At 36.0% G+C, this 21996-nt stretch overlaps 1 protein-coding gene across 8 annotated transcripts in view; it reads right to left on the bottom strand.

The window, feature by feature from the left end:
- The window catches only part of RABGAP1 (RAB GTPase activating protein 1), a 134593-nt gene extending 112872 nt beyond the window's left edge, over positions 1-21721 (bottom strand). The window contains exons 1-5 of one of the 8 annotated variants that reach the window (XM_072960088.1): positions 21639-21711; positions 18278-18330; positions 16965-17150; positions 14403-14520; positions 8089-8288 (exon numbers count right to left, since the gene is read on the bottom strand). In XM_072960088.1, coding sequence (XP_072816189.1) covers positions 8089-8238 — 150 coding nt within the window. In that variant the 5' untranslated portion in view covers positions 8239-8288; positions 14403-14520; positions 16965-17150; positions 18278-18330; positions 21639-21711. Of the gene's footprint in view, positions 1-8088; positions 8289-14402; positions 14521-16964; positions 17151-18277; positions 18331-21638 lie in introns of all 8 variants that reach the window. The other 7 variants (XM_072960089.1, XM_031677513.2, XM_031677514.2 and 4 more) reach the window with 7 other exon arrangements.
- Between the last annotated feature and the right edge of the window lie 275 nt (positions 21722-21996).

Below are 21996 nucleotides of genomic sequence, written 5' to 3'. Positions count from 1 at the left end.
ATCTCCATGTCCATTCATGTTGCTACAAATGGCAGTATTTTATTTTTTATGGCTGAGTAGTATTCCATTGTGTGTGTGTGTGTGTGTGTGTGTGTGTGTGTCAGCTCATACAACTCAGTAACAAAAGTACACATGTATGTATAAACTTACATACAACTTCTTTAGTCAGTCATCTGTCGATGGACATTTAGGTTGTTTCCACATCCTGGCTACTGTAAATAGAGCTGCTGTGAACATTGGGGTGCATGTATCTTTTCAAATTAGTTTCCTAGGGATATATGCCCAAGAGTGCGACTGCTGGACATAGGGTAAGTATTTTCAGCTTTTTAAGGACTCTTCATATTGTTTTCCATAATGGCTGCACCAAACTACATTCCCACCAACAGTATAGGAGAGTTCCCTTTTCACCACACCCTCTCCAGCATTTATCACTTGTGGATTTTTTAATGATGGTCATTCTGATTGATGTGAGGTGATATTTCATTGTAGCTTTGATTTGCATTTCTCTGACAATTAGTGATATTATGCAGTTCTTCGTGTGTCTATTGGCCATTTGTATGTCTTAACTGGGGAAACGTTTAGGTCTTCTGTCCATTTTTGGATTGGGTTGTCTGGTCTTTTGTTACTGAGTTGTATGAGCTGTTTGTATATTCTGGAAACGAAGCCCTTGTCAGTTGCATTGTTTGCAAATATTTTCTCCCATTCCGCAGGTTGTCTTTTCATTTTATTTATGGTTTTCTTTGCTGAATCACTTTCAGTTTTGATTAATAGCTTTGCCAGACACAGGATTAGTGATTCAGTTTTTATTTTGAGCACTCTGAATATGTTATTCCACTAGCTTCCAGCCTCCACTGCTTCTGCTGAGAAATCAGTCTCAATCTTATTGGGGTTTCCTTATACATGATGAATCATTTTTCTATTAGTACTTTGAAGATTTTCTCCTTGTCTTTGGTTTTCAGCATTTTTATCAATTTGTGGCCTATTTTGGAGATTTCTGAATTTATCATACTTGGTGTGCTGAACTTCCTAGATGTATAAATTATTGTTTTTCAACAAAAGTGGAACTTTTCGAACATCACTTCTTCAAAATTTTTTGTGCTCATTTCTCTTCTTCTGATACTCACATACAAGTAATGTTAATATGCTTATCAGCGTCTCATCTTTCTCTGAGGCTTTGTTAATTTTTCTTCACTGTTTTTCTTCTTTCTGTTTTTTGGATATTTCTACTGGTCTATCTTCAAGTTCATTAACTCCTTTTAAATATTTTTATTAGCGTATACTTGCTGAACATTAAACTGCACATATTTTAAAAATACTTTGCTGGGTTTCGACATACATATACACTCATGAACTCATCATAATGATCAAGGCAGTGAATACAGCCATAACACCTAAAACTTCATTGTGCCCCTTTGTATTCTTACTCATTATTCCTCCCTGTCTCAACATCTTTACCCCTAGGCAACCATTGTTTCTGTGACAGTAGATTAATTTTGCATCTTCTATAATTATATATAAGTGGAATATACAGAATGTGCTTTTATTTAGTTTGTGGAAAGGGAGATTTCTGGCTTCTTCTGATTAGCTTTATTACTTTGAGATCATTCATGACTGTGCTAATAATAGTTCATTCTTTTTAAAAAATATTTTATTTATCATTGTATTATTTTTATTTTGGCAGGGGGGACGTAATTAGGTTTATTTATTTTTAGAGGAGGTACTGGGGATTGAACCCAGGACCTTGTGCATGCTAAGCATGCATTCTACCACTTGAGCTATGCCCTCCCCCAGTTGTTTTTTTAAAAAAAATTTTAAATACTTTTCAGATATTGCTTTTTCATTTTTTAAGAAAGGTCTGAGAAAAGGTCTTTATTTCATACAGAGAAAGATCTTCCAACTTTATTGAGAGTTAACTGAAATAAAACACTGTATAAGTTTAAGGTGTACAGTGTGACTGGATACATGCATATATTGCAAAAGGATTACCACAATAAGGTTAGTTAATACATTCATCAACTAACATAATTACCAATTTTTAAGATTAATCTCTTAAGAATTTTCAATTAATTATATAATGTATTGTTAACTACAGTCCCAAAGCTGTACATTAAACCCCTAATTGATTCATTACATAACTGAAAGTCTCCACTGTTTGACCAACATATCTCCATTTCATCCGCCACCACCGCCTATTCCTGAGAAAACCACCATTTTACTCAGTTTCTATGAGTTTGGCTTTTTTAGGTTCCACTTTAGGTATAAATTGTAGAATGTGGAATATGTTGTGTTTCCATATTTGTTTCTTGTAAGATGTTTTTTGATTTCTTTTGATTTCTTCTTTGACCCACTGGTTGTTTGTGAGTATATTATTCAATTTCCATGTATCTGTAGATTTCCAAATTTTCCTCCTGTTGTTGATTTCTAGTTTTATACCACTATAGTCAGAAAAAATACCTGGTATGATTTCAGTCTTCTTAACTTTGCTAAGATTTGTTGTGAGACCTAAGATATGATCCATCCTGGAGAATTCTCTGTATGCTTGAAAAGAACGTATATTCCGCTGTGACTAGAAGGAATATTCTGAATATGTTAAATTCAGAATTAACATTAAATCCATTTCATCTGAAGTACAATTCAATTTCAGTGTTTCCTTACTGATTTTCTACCTGGATGATCTCTCCATTGTTGAAAATGGGGTACTTAAGTCCTCCACTATTATTGTATTGTTGTCTACTTCTCCCTTAAGATCTGCTGGTTTTGCTTAATATATCCAGGCGATCCCAATGCTGGGTGTACATACATTTACCACTGTTGTATTCTCTTTATCAATTGGCCCACTTACCATTACATAATGACCTTTATCTCTTTTCACAGTTTTTGACTTAAGTCTATTTTGTCTAACATATATTTAGGTACCATTTCCATTTATCAAAGATCACTGAAGAAATATTTGAGTGGATATGAGATTAGTTACTACCCTTTCCAGTATCTAAATTTGACTTCTGTTTCTTTTGTGCTTTGCTTTCTGATAAGACAGTGATTTTACTTGTTTTGAAATGGCCTCTCTAGTTTCTATTTACATGGAATAGGTTTTCATCTCTCCACATATGACACATGCATGAGTCCATGTGCGTCCTTAAAGCTAAAATGAGTCTCTTATAGGCAACATATAGTGCAGCTTTGTTTTTTTATACATTCTGACACTATGTCATTTCATAGGAGAATTTGATTCATTTGCATTTAAAATAATTGTTGATAGATAAGGACTTACACTAATGTTATGTTATTGTTTTCTGGTTGTTTTGTAGTTCTTGTTTCTTTCTGCCTCTCTGTCTTCTCTTGTGAACTAATGATTTTCCATAGTGGTATAACTTTGATTCACTTCTTTATCTTCTATGTATCTATTGTTGGTTTTTACTTTGTGGTTACCATAAGATTTACATAAAACTTACAGATACAACAGTATATTTTACTTTGGTAACAACTTAACTTCAATTGCATACAAAATTCTACTTTTTACGTCCTCATTTTGTTTTTGACATGACAGTTTTTTTATATTACATGTTCACTGTAGCTATAGTTATTTTTAATACCTTTGTCTTTTAACTTTTATACTAGAGTTACTTAATTAACATATTATATTACAGTATTATACTATACTAATTTTGACTATATACTTTCCTTTTAAAATGTTTTATATTTTCATGTTACTAATTAGTGTCCTTTCATTTCAGACTGAAGAACTCCTCTCAGCACTTCTCTTAAGGTCTACTGATGATCTACTCCCTCAGTTTTGATTTGGGGATTACAGGTATCCCCCACTTTTAAAAAGTCTGCATTATGTCATTTTGCTTTTACAAAGACCTATATTAGCACCTGTTTTTGCTAACTGAAAGAAATCTGAAGAGGATTTTCACTTTTATGAAAAAAGCTGTTAATGTACTAATGTAGGTCTTTTGTAAAAGCAAAGTGACGTAACAAACTTTCAGAAAGCAGGGGACACTCTTTACTTTATGCCATTTCAGCTTACTAGAAGGTTCATAGAACATTCTACTTTCAGATAGAGGGGGAAACCTGTATCTTTTTCTCTCCTTCATTTCTAAAAGACAGGTTTGCCAACTAAAGTATTCTTGGTTAGCATTTTTTTTTTCTTTTAAGCACTCTGAATATATTATCCAAGTCTCTTCTGGCCTGCAAAGTTTCTGCTGAGAAATCTGTTAAAAGCCTTATGGAGGTTCCCTTATAATGTGAGAGTTATTTTTCTTCTTGCTGCTTTAAAAACTGTTTGTCTTTGATTTTACCTTTGATTGTACCTTGGAGAGGATCACTTTGGGTTGAAATTTTGCAACAATCTATAAACTTCATAAACTTGGATATTCAAATCTAACCCCAGATTTGGGAAGTTCTCAATTACTGTGCCTCTAAATAAGCTTTCTGCCTATTTCTCTCTCTCGTCCTTCTGGGACTCCAATAATGCATAAATTGTTTATGGTAGTGATACGCCATAGTTCACACAGGCTTTCTTCATTCTCCATTTTTTCCCTTTGTTCTCAGACAAGATAATTTCAAATAAACTATCTTGTACTTCCCAATACTTTCTTCCATTTGATCCAGTCTGCTGTTGATGTTCTCTACTGATGTACTTTCCCTAAGATGGTGATGAGTGCTCAAGTGTGTGGTTTTTCCTAATCCCACAGAATCAGGTTAACTTTTTTCATGTGCTCACTAACCATTTACAAAGGCTCACATTTATCATTTTGTCCTAAGGGTTGTGCACAGAGGCAGCCACAGATTGGGGGTACGTTTGGGTGAGATGTGCAGAGCGTGGAGGTGCCCATGGCCAGTTGGGAAACTGGCAAGGGAGGCGTCCCCAGTGGCTCATGGGTGGTCTTCCTGATGGAGTTTACAAAGCAGTCAGTGGGATCTACGTCCCTTTGATATGTTCCATTACCAGCCTTGCCTGTTGTTCTCCCAGAACAACTGTCCACCCCCAAATTGTGTACTCCATGACTCAGTCTTCTAGATGGGGTGAGAAATAAATGGGCTTTTCTTGGTAGTGTACTGCATAGCTGGGGAAATCAAGTGCTCAATCACACACTCTCACTTTCCCCCATGATCTGTGGGCATTGAGCTGTGCCACCTTGGGGCTAGGGTGACACAAATAAAATGAAACTGTTCCTTTCATTGTCCTCAGTTGGTCCTATCTTGGATATTTTTGTTCCAGCAGTGTGCTGGAACTTCTCTGCTGGGCTCCTGGACTTCCATGAAGGCACTCTCATCCATCAGTGTCTAAATTGGTGTTCTATGAAGGCAGAATGGTAGAAAACTTCTATACCCCCATTTTGATGACATCTCCTTCCATTAATTCTTTCTTTTGCCAGTTGAAATTTATTGTTGAGCCCCTTTAGTGAATTTTTGATTTCAGTTATTGTGCTTTTCCACTTCAGAATTTCAATTTGATTCTTTTTTAAAAAATAATTTCTATCTCCTTAACAATATTCTCTATTTGATTTGACATAGTCATCATACTGTCCTTTATTTCTTTAAGCATAATTTCCTTTAGTTCATTGAACATATGAGTAATGGTTACTTTCATGAGTTTGCATTTAAATCCAACATGTCACTCTCACAAGCAGTATGCACCACCTTTTAAAAATGATGTATGGGTAATATTTTCTTGTTTCTTTTCATGTCTCACAATTTTGTGTTGGAAAACTAGGTATTTTAGATAGTATGTTGTTCCAGTTCTTGGTACTGGTCTTCACACTCTGAAACTTGTTATTTTTTATGCTTGTTTGTTTGTTTAGTGACTGGCTGGCTTATTTTAGTAAATTCAACTCCCCTAATTCCATGGTGTTAAATCTCTGATGTTTCTCCTCTGAGGTGATTTGGTTACTCACAGTCATCCTGGGCTAGGAGTAGTCTTGTCAAGATGTTTTGTCTCTTTCTCTGACCACATCTAGGTATTAAACTCTACTAAGTATGGTTGATAGTTTTCAACAATAGGCTCTATAGTTTTCAACAATCTACTCAGGTATAAACTGCTCCTCATACTAAACCAATCAAATTAAGGTTTGAAGGGAGAGTTCCAGAGGTCAGTGTTTGAGATTTGTTCTGATCCTAAGTGGTCTCCCAGTAAGCCTACAGTTAAATCTGTATATCCAATCAATCTACCAGTCTCCTCCCATTACCTTTCACCACAGCCTCCACTGTTTTTGAGCGTTACCTTTAGACTTGAACTTCTCTACATTCTGTTGTAAATAAAGTCAATTCCTTTGGGAATAAATTAGGAGCTGTTTTATGGCCCACTTCTCACTGCAGGCAAAATCTCTAAGCTATAGCTATGAAGCTGGGAGTGTGGACAATGATTTGCTTCTCTGAGTGACATCCCATCTTCAAAACAAGAATATTTGATGGATGTAAGAAGTAGTGTGGTAGTCCCTGGTGTTCCTGGCTTGCCTCTACTAGTGTGGAACCACTACCTTACATGCCAAAGTCAAGGCAAGGGCAATCAGGCTCTCAGTATTCTCAGCAGTGCTATGCCTAAAATAGAGCTTTCATCTCATAAGGGCTGGGCAAAAAAAGGTATTCCCTACCACTCAGTCACACTTGGCCAGCAAAAGGTAGATGGAGGCAGGATGAGAAGTGCTCTCATCCTGCTCTTCCCTGGAAGATAGGAGCTGTGGGGAGAGGGAACACTACCTTCTTGACTGTACCAATCTGGAGTGGAGTTACCATTTTGCTCAGCTGGGAGAGGGGAGGAAAAAAAAAAGTCTTGGTTCAAATTCCAAAATCTTTACCAAGTTCCAGTAAATTTCTTTGAATAAATGTTTCTTCAATTGCTGTTATGTCCTTTAGAACATTTCCACAGGCTTTAATTTAAAAAAAAATTAACCAATTTTGCTGGGGAGTAGGTTCACAAAGCTCACTCACATCATCCATGCTAGAAGTCTCTCCCAGCCAGTGAGTATTTTACAATGCAATTCGGATTATGGCCTCATTCAGAACTCTCCAAAAATCCTCTTTACATTTATAATAAAGTCCTAATTCCTACTACACTCTACAAAGTTCTACATAATCCAGTTCCTATACATCACTGGATCTCATTCTTTACCACTTTTTATTTATTTTATTCACACTGTTCTAATCTCTGTCCTAAAAAGGGTGGTCCTCTTCAGGGTCTTTTTATTTTTTGTTCCCTGTGGAAAGCTCTTTCTTCACATTTCTCCATGGACAAGCTCCTCCTCATTTCATTCAGTTCTCTACTCAAATGTCATTTCAAGACACTGTCTAAAATATTACCTGCCAATCACTCTTTATCCACATATTCTGCTTTGATTTTCCTCACAGCACCTAAATTTACTTAAGATATTCACTTTCTTATTTGCTTAGAGTCTGCTTACCCCATTAGATTAAAAGTTCTAAGAGGGCAGGGGGCTTTGCCTGTCTGTAGTCCCATTATTCAGAACAGTACTTGGCACACAGTTAATGCTCAATAAATACTTGCTGAACACATATATACAAAAAGAATTAAAATATTTTTAAAGCTACTTATATTTTAAATGACATTAACAGACAATCTGTTTTTACTTATATCCATAAAGAGCAGAACAGTAATAGAGCATGGGAAAAGAAGTAATAGATATCTATTTGGCTGAGAAAATATAAACAAACAGAAGTGGCCAAAAGCCAGGAATTTAAAGTTCTGTTTTAATAATTCTAAAACTTATTTTATAAATAGCATTGCTAACCTGCCACTGCCTTTACACTACATATACCAGGCCCAAAAGAAACAATCACCACTAACTCAATAGGAAAATGAAAACAATACTAAAATAACAAATATTTATACTATGATCACTAGATTTTACAGTTAGGGGTATTAGAAGATTTAGAAAGTAATCACATTAAAAAGCCTTAATCATATATAAATTTGTCACTATTACTAGTTATAAAAAAAAGTTCTTAGCATTAAGAAAAGAAAGGATATTATGTCCATGTTCTCACTTTCACTCCATATATTAAGGCCAAGTTCTGCAACAGGCTTAGCAAGGCTAAGCAAAAGAAATTTAGGTTATGGACTTTTACCTTGAGTCCTGTTTTCTCGTCATCACTTCCATTATTTGTAGATGGTGTCTCATCTCCTTGCCTGGAAACCAAGACAAAATCTTCACTATTAAGAGTAGACACTGAGTCTGAGGAGATACTGATTTTTCCAACAGAAGCTTTGTCATCCATGCCTCAAGAATGAAGCTCAACTCATGAATGATTAAATATTTTTAAAATGCCTGAAAAACAAAAACCATAAAGATACTCATATAGAATGTCTGCCAGATGTTCAACTACGCTCTAATTCTTACAAAATACATATGAAAAAACTTTTTAAAAAACTTCCAAAATATTTTCCCAAGATTTTCACTACTTAAAGTTTAGGCTTTTTATTCCAGATAAGAAGGGAATTTGATGTGGTTCAGGGCCAAGATATTTCAGATTAAAACAAATAAATAAATAAAACATATTCCTTTGAGAATAATTCTCCCTATCTACAGTGATTTCTTTGGCATATGTTGCAACTCTATTACTTTTATACAAAAATTATAAAGTACTAAACTTCTGTTTTCTATCCTTTATTTTGTAAAGCTGTCCACATAAATGAAATTGAAAGCACCTAAGACAGTAACTAAGGTTTTCCTAACATTACTGATACTTACAGTAACAAAATGTTTTAAAAAATAAAATTTCACATTAGCACCCAAGACAAACTCAAGGCAAGGCAAACATAAATTCTAGAGTAAAGAAGTACCTTATATAGTAAGAAATCAAAAGTCCATAAAAATCTCAATCTTCCCATCCCACAGTTTCTTAGAACTCAATTCAGTATGAACATTACCAATAAAAGAGTTTCTCACCAAAAATTCCCAGAAGTATAAAAATGTGTCACTTATGAAAAGCCATTCAATTATTTATTGACTCATGGAGTAAAACTCAAACTCATCTACTGTTTAAAAACCTAGTTCTGCGTATTTTATGGCAATGTTCCCATTTGGTTGCCAAAACAGCAACAGAACAAACAATACATTATACTCAGCTTTAACCAATAAACAAAAGCTGCTCTAGCTGTATGCTCATCTTGTACCTCAAAGAGATAAAGGTTCTGAGAATTTGTTTAATCTCTCCAATTAAGAAGTCCTAATTTATGTTTTGGATTTTTAATTGTATATTTATTTATTGAGCATACACCATATGCCAAGCACTATTTTTCAGTTAAAGGCTAACATCTAGATAAACACCTGGCAGCAAGAATTACACAATCCCTAAATATTATGGTTGGAAGAAAACACTGAAATCATTAATACTGTTAAACAGATAAGGAAACGGCAACCCGAAGAGAAGTAAGATCATTTAACAGACATAACTAAAGATCGGACCCTGGACTCCTTGCTGCTTTCCATTTAAACTAATTCCCTTGCTTAAAAGATCTATATTCCATAGGACTAAATCTAAATACATAGGGTAGCATTCAAAGACACTTCAAATGTACTTCTGAAAACTTTTTTTAAATGTAGTTCTGCTTCATCCAAGCAATGAATACTTACCAAGTGTCTAGCATATAGAGAACAAAATACGATAAACAAGAGAAATTAGACTCTTGCCTAAAAGTTTATAGTTTAGTAGAGAACAGAGGCAAATTGAACAGGTTAATAGTACTGATTTAGAAGGGGGAAAAAAAACTATGAAAGCATGTCAGGAGAGTTAAGAAATACATTTGAGGAGGCAATGTCCTTGCTGATGATAAATATTTTAATATATTTGCCCTCATAGGATCATCTTCCTAAAGTGGTTTCCTTGCTTCTGTACTCAGTCAACTCCAACTAATCATTCACGATCTCATAACCGTTCTTTTCCAAGCAGTCTGGCCATTCTCTCCTCAGAGTTAAACCAACTATTTCTGTTCTCATAGCACTTTACATTTTTAACAGTACCTATTATGCTATGTTACAATTTGATGTAAAGTGCCTCAACATTAAATTTAATGTTCACATATCTATTTCACAGATGAGAAAACTGAGGCTTAGAGAGATGCTGTAACTTGTTCAAAGCCAAAAACTGAACCCACATATCTATGATATCAGAATAAGCTCTTTCCATTAGATTATGATACTCTTCCAATGCCACAAATTTGGGCCTTGTCCAAAACACTCAGTATCGGGTAAAGGAGTCCCTATCTTTTTTAGAACTTGTACTTTAGGTAAGGTTTTCATCGGTAATTAAGACAGTAGAGGGCCTGGAAAAGTTCTCTAAAGCTATGATCTCAGAGACACTGACAACTTTTTACAATATTCTAGACTCAAAAAATAATACACTTAAGTATTTACACTATGGAACTGAGAAGATTTGGCAGGCTCAAAGGTCAATCTATTTTCTTTGAGGAGGTGATAGGAAAATACACTTTATAAGATACTTTTCTGTTTGTTTTGGCACTTGAAAATAACTGAATCACTCAGTGGGAATGAGATTTATCAAAACATTAAGCACTACAAGAAAAATTATATAAGACTCTCTTTCTCTGGCCTCCACAAGAACTAAGGAGGGAGTCCATGAGCTCCAAGGGCTCTGAGTAAGACCACCCCTTCCCCAGCCACTAAAATCAAGAGCTGCCGGGGAACCTGGCATACTCCTGGCAAAATTCTAGAGTATTCACAACATCTGTCTTAAGACCAGAACTAATTTTGTTGCTTTTAATCCCTACCTACATCAGTTACCACAAGAAGCCCCCTCCTCTAATTCTCGTGGACAATAAAGTACAAACTCCCTCCCCCAAACACCCTGCACTTCCATTCCTCTTCCTACCTTTCTCAATACTACCTATGACCATTTGATACATTTTAGACTTTAATCATTTGTTTTTAACTATCATGTAAGCATGAGGACGGGGATTTTCGTCTGTTTCATTAGCTGCTATACCCCTAGTAAGTGAAAACAATACCCGACACATAGTAGATGTTCACAGAAATAGGATAAATGGCAAATAAAGATGGAAAAGAGCAAGAATCACCCAATGAAAAGGCAAGAGTATCTTTTATAGACTGACAATAAGAACAGAAGTCATATTTGCGATGGTAAAGCACACAATTAAGAGTTAGAAAAAACCCAAGTTAGTTAGCATACTGATTTTAGTACTTCGTAATAGTGTGAGCTTGGTCACACTAAGCTTCAGTTTCCATAAATGAAAATGGTGTACTATCTACCTCATAGAGCTATTATAAAAATTACTAAGGAATAAATATATGTATATCCAGGCCGACTGCTACTGAAGGACTGTCAAGACCCTTGATCATGGCCAGTCCTTTTCCATTTCACTCTCTTCACTGACTGGAGAGTGAAACTCACTTCCAATTTTAAAAGAATTAAGAAGTATCAATCAATCTTGGTAATTCAATTTAGGAAATACAATATTCGGACAAAAATATGTAACTTTGCTAATTCCATATTCTAATTTATTTATAGCTAAATAAATGTAAAGGAATACTTTATATCTTTGTATAATACTTTACAGATTACTAAAATGTACACATTCTTTATTTTATCGTCCTAACAATTCCGTAAGGTAGCTAAGAGTAAGGATTTTTATCGCATTTTAAATAAGGTAATATACATATGAACACCCTGGTATTTGGTAGGCACTCAGTTTGTTTCCTCCTTTTATGTAACTGATGAGCCTAAACCCTTATAACATGTCCAGTTACCAACAGGGTGAGGTTGGCAACTGCCAGTTCAGGGATGTTTCATTCTATCTCCTTTAATAATTTAAGTCACTTAAAATGATAGATAATTTTGTTTAATTATGAAACCTCCTGCATCAAACCCAAAAGTTCAGTTGTTACACTTTTCACTACTTCTATCTTTTCATTACATTTATCTTATTGACACATAAAACATCACTAGAGATTTCCTGATTGAAAATTAGTCTCATGATGTCAAAACTCTTCATAAATCTTTTACCCAAATTCACTGCTTGGGGCCATAAGTGACAATTTTATGCTCCACTATGCACTTCTGCAAAGATTATGGTAAATAATGCACCTCAATCTTGCTGAATGAAGATTCATTTTCATTCTCAGTCTCCTCTTAAACACCACAGTCCCAGCTAATGGAGAGTGAAATGGAAAAGAACTAGTCATGATAAGGGAAGGCCCTTTTGACAGTCCTTCAAAAGCAGTCAGCTCCTGGACAATCAGTGTTTACTTTTAAAAACTTGAACTTATTTTTCTTTCTTGGACAGAATACCATCAGATATTTGTATTGTTCTAACATCATTCAGAGCAGTAACATAAACAGTGAATTAGCAGTGGCATGGATTTGCTAATGTGCAATTAGGTGAGGCAAAAATCATCTCCCATAAAGTGACATATCTAATTTGATAAAAGAGGTGTGAGTGATACTTACAATTGAACTTGACATGCTTGAGACAAATACAATGTGCTAGTTCCCAGTCACTAGTCCAGGGCTCCTACTCACCTTTATTTCCTTGGTCTTCCTGATGGAGTAATATTAACTACCTCCACTACTTCAACAGGACTCCCAACTCTGACTGAGCAGTCCCTCTCAAAAATCTGACTCCCCTAACTCTCACCAACCCTCACTTTTAAACCTCCTCTTTTAAAAACTGAATTCAAACCTTATCTTTGTGACCTTGTGTACTTTGTTTAATGCGCTCTGAGCAACTGTTCAGAAAGGAAAAAATAAGCAACTGTTCAGAAAGGAAAAATAAATAAATAAAAATCAACAATACAAAACTTTAAAACCCGAACAATTCTTTTTAGTTCTCATCTTACTTCTACCAGCTGAAATAAATGAAAATGCTTATCATTTTCTTATTGTGAAACTCTCACTGTTTAGCTTCCATTTTCCACCTCTGGCTACCTTTTCTAAGCTGTCTTTTTGGTTCCTTTTCATCTACCCAGTCTTTAAATGTCATTCTATCCTCTTTCTTTTTCCACTTTTTCCTAGCTATCTCAGTACCTCATGTGGGTATAATTCCTTTTCTTTTCTTTTTTTGTATGCTCATTATAGTGTACCTCTGTCTTTTCTCCCTAATTTTATATGGATATTTGTATTTTGTTTTCTTCTTTTTTTTTTCCTATTCAGTAGTGAGTCTTGATATGTGCCAGGCAATAGGTAGAGCGTTATGGTGAGGAAAGGTACTCTTTACCCTTAATAGGCTTACAGCAGTAGAGAAAATGGACAAAAAAAACCAAGCAATTGCAATACAGATACAACACAGTGCTTGGCATTACAGAGGTATGCAAATGGTGTTATGAGAATACACAGGCAAGATCTGCTACACGTGTCCCATAGCCATCTCAAAATCATGCCCACATGTCCAAAGCAGACCCCATCTTCACATAAACATGTTCTTCCTCACAGTCCCCTACCTTGGGTCATAACCACTGACCCAAAACAGGAATGTAAAAAAACCCTTGACTCCTTTTCTCATTCTCCCTTGGAACTCTAATGAATTCTAGTTCCAAAACATACTCCAAATCTATTCCTTGTCATCCTTTATGACTTGTGAATACTTCATCCTCTTTCAACTTAGTTGCAACTTAAGTCTCCCTCTCTAGACTCTGATTCTCTCGATTATCAAAGCCTCATAGTTAATTTCTGTAAAAAATTCATATTTGTTCATATATCCCACCCCTTCCTTTGACTGCTCCTGACTAAGAACAGAATAAAATCCAGACTCCTTATATCATTAGTTCTTCAAAACCTAGAGCCCATCTAACATTTTAATCTTATCTCCTATCGAACCACACCAGACAACTCACCAAATGTGTCATGCATTTTTATGCTTTCAAGCTATTGCTCATGCTGTCTGCTAAGCTAGGAATGTGTCTTCATTTCCCCAATTAGTCCTTCTCCCCCATCAGCAACCTTGTGATATCAAATATTCAACCTCTTCTTTTTCCCTTCTGCAATATTATTTCCCTCCTGGGCTCCTAAGGCTTTTCGTTTGCTTTTTAATTCTATCACAGAATTATAACACTTATCAGATAGTAAAATGTTACACCTCTTTTCTCCTACACTATATTGATCATTTATTCCAGAAACAATTACTTAGTAAAAACTACCATGGTAAATACTGAGGATACAATCACCAGACACAGTTCCTTTAAACTAACCACTTGTGGACAAGGATCTTAGGTTTTATTTATATTACCTTCATATCCTTGCTTACCGGCAGTGCTCAATAAATTTGGCTGAATAATACTCTTTCATCAGTGTTTAAGTGATAGGATCTACATAACATGGACAAATGACAGATATGCTACACTACAAATGTGTGACAGAGGATGTGGATATGAATGACAAGTGAAATGAAGAGACTCAAAAAGAATTACCCTCAAGTGTGCCTGACTGACTCCAGTTAAACAACAATGAGCCACAAACATATCTTGGATTCACTCTGGATCAAAACACTCATCACACTTCCTCTTAATCCCCATCATTTCTGTTGCTCTGCCAAGAAAACAAATGAGTACAGCTTTAGGGAATGAATCTTAAGGAAGATATTTAAAAATCATCTTGCTAACCTGTATGTCCACTGACAGCTGACTGGACAAAGAAGTTGTGGTATATTTATACAATGGAATACTACTCAGCCACAAAAAAGAATAAAATAATGCCATTTGCAGCAACATGGATTGACCCAGAGACTGTCATTCTAAGTGAAGTAAGAGAAAGAAAAATACCACATGATATCACTCATATGTAGAATCTAAAAGAAAAAAAAAAGACACTATGAACTTATCTACAAGACAGAAACTGACTTGCAAACTTAGTAAACAATCTTACAATTATCGGGGAAAGAGGGTGGGAAGGGATAAATTTGGGAGTTTGAGATTTACAAATGTTAGCCACTATAAATAAAAATAGAAGTTAACTTTAAAAGAAGTTTCTTTTGTACAGCACAAGGGACTATGTTCAATATCTTGTAATAACCTTTAATGGAAAAAAAATGAAAATATATGTATGTATATGCATGACTGGGACATTGTGCTGTATGCCAGAAATTGACATTGTAATTGACTGTACTTCAATTTAAAAATTTTTTAAATAAAAAAAAATAAAAATCATCTTGCTAAATCTAAAGAGAGGACAATACTTACCAGTTTCTGAGTAACAATTACATATGCCCAATATGGTACTAAGGAGCTTCACATGCATTGTTACTAATCTTTACACTAACCTTTCCATATAGGTATTAACTTCATATGACAGACAAACTGAGAACTTGATCCAAACACAGGTATCTAGGTGCCTCTGTCCTTTTCTGGAATGCATCTCTCCTCCTTGGTGTTCTATCACCACTCTCTCCCCACCCACTCCATACTCTATATTGCTCCCAGCTGAACCCTTCTAAAACACATATCCAACAAGGTTACTCTCTGTTCAGAAAGACAAATTAGGAATTAGCCCCCCCCAAATCAAGTCTCAAAGATGTTGCAGCAGGCCAATTCCTGTGAGTTTGTAGTCTTTTAAAATTAAACAAGTAGAAAGAAGTTATTTTTTTTAATCATACTATATTAATCTCAGCGTTTTTCTTTTTTTTCTGGCTCTGAGATTTGTTTCCCTGCATTGGTTTTCACGTGAATTTCTCACAGCCTATCCCTGGAAAGGGTGGGACAAATCTAACAAAACTCAATGGAAAATCATCCCTTCTTTATAAAAATAAATTCCTTTCCACCATTACTAATTGCTAAACAATAGATGTGTCTTTTTTTAAGTCTGATTTTGAATTTGGGAGCTGTTTCTTTGAATTATTTCAGTGAGCTAAGAAAACCACATTAATTTATAAGCCTTCTGAATAATTTCACCTTAGCTTTAAAAACCAAAAAGAAAACAGAACAATCATCTTGGGCCTACAGCACCTAAAGGCAAGAAAATCCAGCTTATCTAAAAGTTACTTTTAAGCAAATTTTAACCTAAAACGCCTGTGACAATTTACTTCTTTAAACTATGAAGTGACTCTTTTAGTTCAATTCCAGATGAACTACACCTTAATTATAGGAATATAATATTTGGAAAACAAGTTTTTTTAATTTTAAAAAAGCTTTTAATAGTTGTAATCTTTAAAAATTGTGGTTAAATATACGTAACATAAACTTAACGATTTTAGCCATTTTTAAGTGTATATAGTCGATGGCATTAAGTACATTCACACTGTTGTGCAACCATCACCACCATCCATCTCTAGAACTTTTTCATCTTTTCCAACTGAAACTGTGTACCTATTAATTCTAATTCCCATTCCCCCAGGGAACTGACATTCTACTTTCCATCTTAATGAATCTGGCCACTCTAGGTACCTTACAGAAGTAGTGGAATCATACAGTATCTGTCCTCTTATGACTGGCTTATTTCACTTAGTATAATGTCTTCTAAGTTCATCTGTGTTGTAGCACATGTCAGAATTTCCTTTGTTTTTAAGGCAAATAGCATTCCATGGTATGTATATACCCCATTTTATTTATCCATTCACTGATCAATAAAAGTTTCTAAAGTTAATTGTAACTTTATAGGATCTTTAGGATAAAACTCAAAATCAATACAGAAAAGTGCCTAAAGACGACAACCAATATTTTCAGAGTTATTTCTCACTTTCTCATGACTAACCAAGCTTTATTAAGACTCTTTAAAGTTAACGGTCTGGTATTATATTAAAAAAAAAACAATAACTGGGATTTGAGCTCCTCAGTCTTTTTTTATTTGACTTAGACAATGTTGTAGCTTCAGTTTTCTCACACATAAAATGAGGGGACCAAACCCTTTCTACTCTTTGTGAATGAGAGTATCCAGGAAGGGGAGAGGGAGGAAAGACAGGTGCTTCCCAGCTGTAATGCATAATTAGTTCCATTTTTACAAATGAAGAAACTGGGTCTCAGAATCATTACGCAGCTTACCTTCAGTCATATATTAAGTAAATTCAAGACTTGGGATATCTCTATCTTTCTGATTCCAAAGTCCACACTCTCCCCTCTTTATCTTGATACTTTTAATGAAAAGTACAAAAAGAAATGGGGATGAAATGCACATAAAACAATTCTTTTCACTCTGTGTTGCTTATGTGAGTGCAATACTGTTGACACCTGAAAAGATAAACCATGTTAAGTGGTTTCCCCAGGTTCCTATGGCCATTTCAGTAAACAACACTTTTTTTTTTTTTTTAACAGAACTCTAGGTATGTTGGCTTTATGCCACTTCAACACAGTATCTCTGGAACTAAATATTTAAATTGTTTGGGTACCATTGCCACAACAGAAACCCACTTGTGGGAACACAGGGAGAGTTAGCTTAATGTTAATAAACTACTCATTCACAAGGTCAGATTACATTTTTAACCTTAGTAGTACACAGTTTCTAAAAAAAGTATCTTTGTATTTACTTTTTCTGGAACAGATTTCTGAAGCATAATATAATTTACACTAGTGTGCTATAAATATAAAAACATGAATATTTTTAAGCAATGCAGAACTGTCCAGACTTTCCTTCCTTTTAGGAAATTAGTCAATACAGTTCCTTCTCATCCACAGCAAACAAAATGAACCTATTCCATTTAGAATATCAATCGGTCTATCCTTAGATAGAAATGTTTGTATTATTAATTTCTCCTTAAACTATGTGAATTTAACGCCAAGCAAGCAAATCATTCAATAGATGACCAAAGCCTGAGATGAATGCAGTAAATATGGTTTCTCTTTTCTATAACCTCTAATTTTCAGGGGAATGTGTGTAGACAAACTATGAATGTACGGCAGAAAACACGTAAGTCTTCTGCACTTTCTGATACAAGGCGGCCCTGGCTCATAGCTACATAAGGATGGTGGGACATTTGGTAAGTGTTGAATAGGAGGCGAACAATTAATAAACATTTACTGAGCACAGTACTGAACGAGGCGTCGTGTAAGACGATAAAAGAATTCACAAACAATTAAATTTAGTTTCACAGATGTTTTTAAACCTATCTGAAAAGATCTTTTCTCACAACCAAAAAAAGAAAAAATAATTTAAAAATTGTTCTGCTAGGGAACAATTTTTATCTAAGAATTCACTTTTGAAGTTTGACAGAAATCAGATTTTTAATTCACAGATAACTCAACAGGTAACTACAATAAAAATATAACCATTTCTCTTCTGTGGGTATTTCAAGAGGTCTATTCATAGAAAATTGTGTATCACAGCAAAAGAGATTTACATGACATGTTTCTATTCTCACCTTGCCAGGATCCGTTTATCAGTATACTTCAAGGGCATGAGAGTTTATTACCTCTATGATAAAAAAAAAAGATTAACACATGGCTCTTTCCAGTAGTAGTATACAAATGCCCAACATTTAATCCAAGTTAGCCTTGAATGCTATCTCTTAATACTCATGATGATATTTAAAATGTTTCCAAAGAAAGATTCTGTACGTAATTTCTTTTCCTGGTACAAGGGCCACCCTCAGATAATTGAAAACAAGATGATAACCATAGTTTGCTGGGTTATGATCACTAAAATGTACAAATAAAGCAAAATGGGAAAAAGAAATTTTAAAAATAATCAAATTGGTGTCAAGCTTTAAGAGTTAATGACATTTTGTTAAAGTTACCACAGAAACTAATTTGTTAATATACCTTGAGATGCCATATTTTAGTACGAAGAAAAATTTACTGCCACAAAGATTAACAGATGCCAAGGAGTAGTGATTTATTACATAAAAGCTGATGCAACCTTAACTGGAGATGCAAAACAACCATGCATTAACTCAAGAGAGGTGCAAACCTCCAAATCGGGCAGCACAGCCACAAAATTAAGAAGACATAGTCCCATGTTTTAGAGCCAAGGTAATATATACTATTTAATGTCAAACGTGAACTTAAAAGCAAGTTTAGGACTTTATTTTTACTGCTTTATGATCCACAGAAAAAGGTATTTGGTGGCGGGGGTAGTTAGGCCTTATAGAACTCTGGTAGATAGAATAATCTTCAAAAAGTTCTCACTGATGAGTACCTCAGAGTACTACGGTTGCTCTGGCAAGAAGAGAGACTTTCAGGCTAAATTCTATAAACTAAAATGTTCATGACTTGCAAACTACCATATTTGGTCAGTCTTTGCACATGAACAGAAATAAGGCAGTTAAGGGTCAAGAGCGGTTATAATATAAGCTTAAGTGTCTATCCAGTATCGTTTTGACTTGTAAGTTTTCTAAAGAATGAGGATCTCAGGATCAACACAAAACTGGAGAGGGTGGAGGGAGACCAGGTAATCATTTTATGCAAAAAAGAAACAGCTGTTAAATTGGTATGTTTTATCATGTATACTCATGGACAGCCAAGTCCTTAGCCTTGGATTTTCCTTCTTTACGATCTAATTACGGAAAACCAATAAAACAAGGCAATTACATATAAAGCACCCAAATGTCATACCAAACTCTGCTCTATGTATGTTGGTTAAATTAGCACTTCTTTAATATTTGAGTTCCATCTCCAAGAAAGATTATTTAAGAGTTTTATATTCACTTATTTCACATGCTTGAAAAGTGTAATAATATCTGATTATATTGAAAACTACAAAGATAACATTTGGGCAGCATATGTAAGAATCTTAGCACACCAGTGTAAATAGACACTCAGCAGCTGCATTGATTTAAACTAATTATTTTCTGAAGCCTGTACTCAAAGCTCACTTGTTAAAAAGATCATTGTGGAATGGTGAGACCTTCAAAGTAGGCTTCACTTCAGCTGGAAACATGCAACTAAAGACAATGACTTCTTTAAAAAAAATCCGGGTTGTAAAGTTTAGCTGGAAACATATTCAATAAAAGAAAATGACTTCTTTAAAGAATCTAGGCTGAAAAGTTGAGATATGTTTACAGAAAATCATATAAATGTATGTGTATAAATGTAAATGATGTGTATAATACACTTCTTTCAATACGCAGAAGATAACAGGTGCCTTCACTTTTACAGAATCCCACTAAACTACCATTTAATCCAGATTACGCACTTGTAAACCGCTAATTAAACACTGCGCCAAAAAATGCCAAAATGCATATAGTTGACAGGTTAACTACCCAAACGGGTACCTTAATACCAATGAGCCGAGTTAGTTATCTGTAAACCGAGTTATAAAATTGAAACGAAAAGGAAGTGTACCACAACATAGCAATTTGTTTTAATTAAAATTTGAGTTGGTAACATGTATTAAAGCCATACGTAAATCTTACATGTTACCAATAAACACACATCAATCATGGATTCAAATTTTAGTATGCAAACTGAGGTCTACAAAGGAAGATCATAAAAAAACTCTCCCTTATTCATTTTCAGTTTTGTACGTAAACGCCACTTAAAAGCCTTAAATATATATTAAAATAGCACCCTACACACGCTTGAATTAAGGCTAATAGGTCCTTCGTTTAAAAAAAAAGTTGAATATGCACTCCCTTGGCACCTAACTTTTTTTCAACTTTTCAAACATCACTCTTCAATTCACTCTTCATTGTTTTTTCTTTCCCTTCCTACATAGACAAAGTAGGTGGAATCACACACACTCACGACTTACTAGGTCAGTCACATATTCGTTAATATAGGTATTTATTCGAAAGAAAATATCAAATAAATTGTGAAACCCTGTCCTTGACAATTTTTTTCCACTGACAAAAAACAAGAAAAGCCAAAAGATGTAAAATACAAGTTGGAACACGATTTTAAACTAACGGAGTACTTGTAGCGTGAGCACTAGTAGCTTGATCACTTAACACGTCTACTAAGACATTTGCTTCCAAAATATAGGAATCCCTGAGTAACCATGTAAGCATGGAGACGCCTGTAAAAAACAGGTGCAGATGATAACAGTCTGAATGTTAGAAAAGTAGGGACCAAAGTAGTACCAGGCAATGGACAGCGAACTCCTGGAACTCTGGGGTAATTCTCCGGCTCAACAAACAAAACCCTGGTTGCTGAGAATCAGGACACAGCAATGAGGCACTGGGGGCAGATATTCAATTATCTGGGGCGAGTGGGATGCTGGAGGCACGTCAGTTGCAGGCGGGGAAAACGAGACAGAAAGGCCAACACGAGATGGCAGACCGACACTAGACTAGAGCAAGTCTTTCAAATTAGGCGCAGCCCAGGAAGCTAGCCTGAGGCCAAAGCCAGCCTAAGTCACAGCCTGAGGCCCAGCGGGCAGTAGGGAGAAACTGAGGCGGAGGAAGCTGCTCGATTCCCAATAGGACTTGTCCCAAAACATGAAAGTCAAAACATAAACCGGCTTTGCTGAGGGGCGAGAGGGAATGCCGCAAGTACAGGACTGAGGAGACAGACACCCACCCAGACAGGGGGAACCGGTTTGGGCAGGGGCTGCCCAAGCGTTCCCGCTTGCGCATGCGTCCTCCCCCTCCGTCGCGGCTCCCCCTCCCCCCAATCACGGTTCCCCTCAGAACCCGGCTCGCCGAGGAAGCTGAGCGCAGTCTCGCCGGCCCAACCCCGTGGGATGAGAACACAACTTGGCTCCCCACAGGGGTCGTCAGAGGACCCTCCCCGGGCTTGGTAGATAGGAGGGTGGGAGGAGGAGGAGGGGAAACGCGGCCCTACCCGACCCGCCGTCTCCTCCTCCGCTGCCCGTTCGCCGTCCCAGAGGCTCCGCCGCTTGGGCCTCCACAGCCGCCCTGCCCCCTCCCTCCCCGCCCCCTACTCACGTGAGAGCGGCTCCTTCCTCTCTACACCCCGCCTCCTGCCCTGTTTCATAGGCCCTCGGCTAAGCCGAGCGGCCCCATTGGCCCAACAACAGGCGGCGGGGGCGTACTTCCTTTCCTCGAAGCCCCAGTTGTGCTTTTAGCCCGCCTCCGGAGCCTGCGCCTGCGCGAAGTCTGTACCCTGGGAGCGGGATTCAAGATACAGTGGATATGTGTCTGCAGCAGGAACTAAAGCTGGACTGCCGAAGGGAAACAGG

Source organism: Vicugna pacos, chromosome 4 (assembly GCF_048564905.1).
Source record: "Vicugna pacos chromosome 4, VicPac4, whole genome shotgun sequence".
Lineage (NCBI taxonomy): Eukaryota > Metazoa > Chordata > Mammalia > Artiodactyla > Camelidae > Vicugna > Vicugna pacos.
Note: the sequence above shows the minus strand (reverse complement) of the source record. Positions and strands in the feature narration are given on the sequence as shown.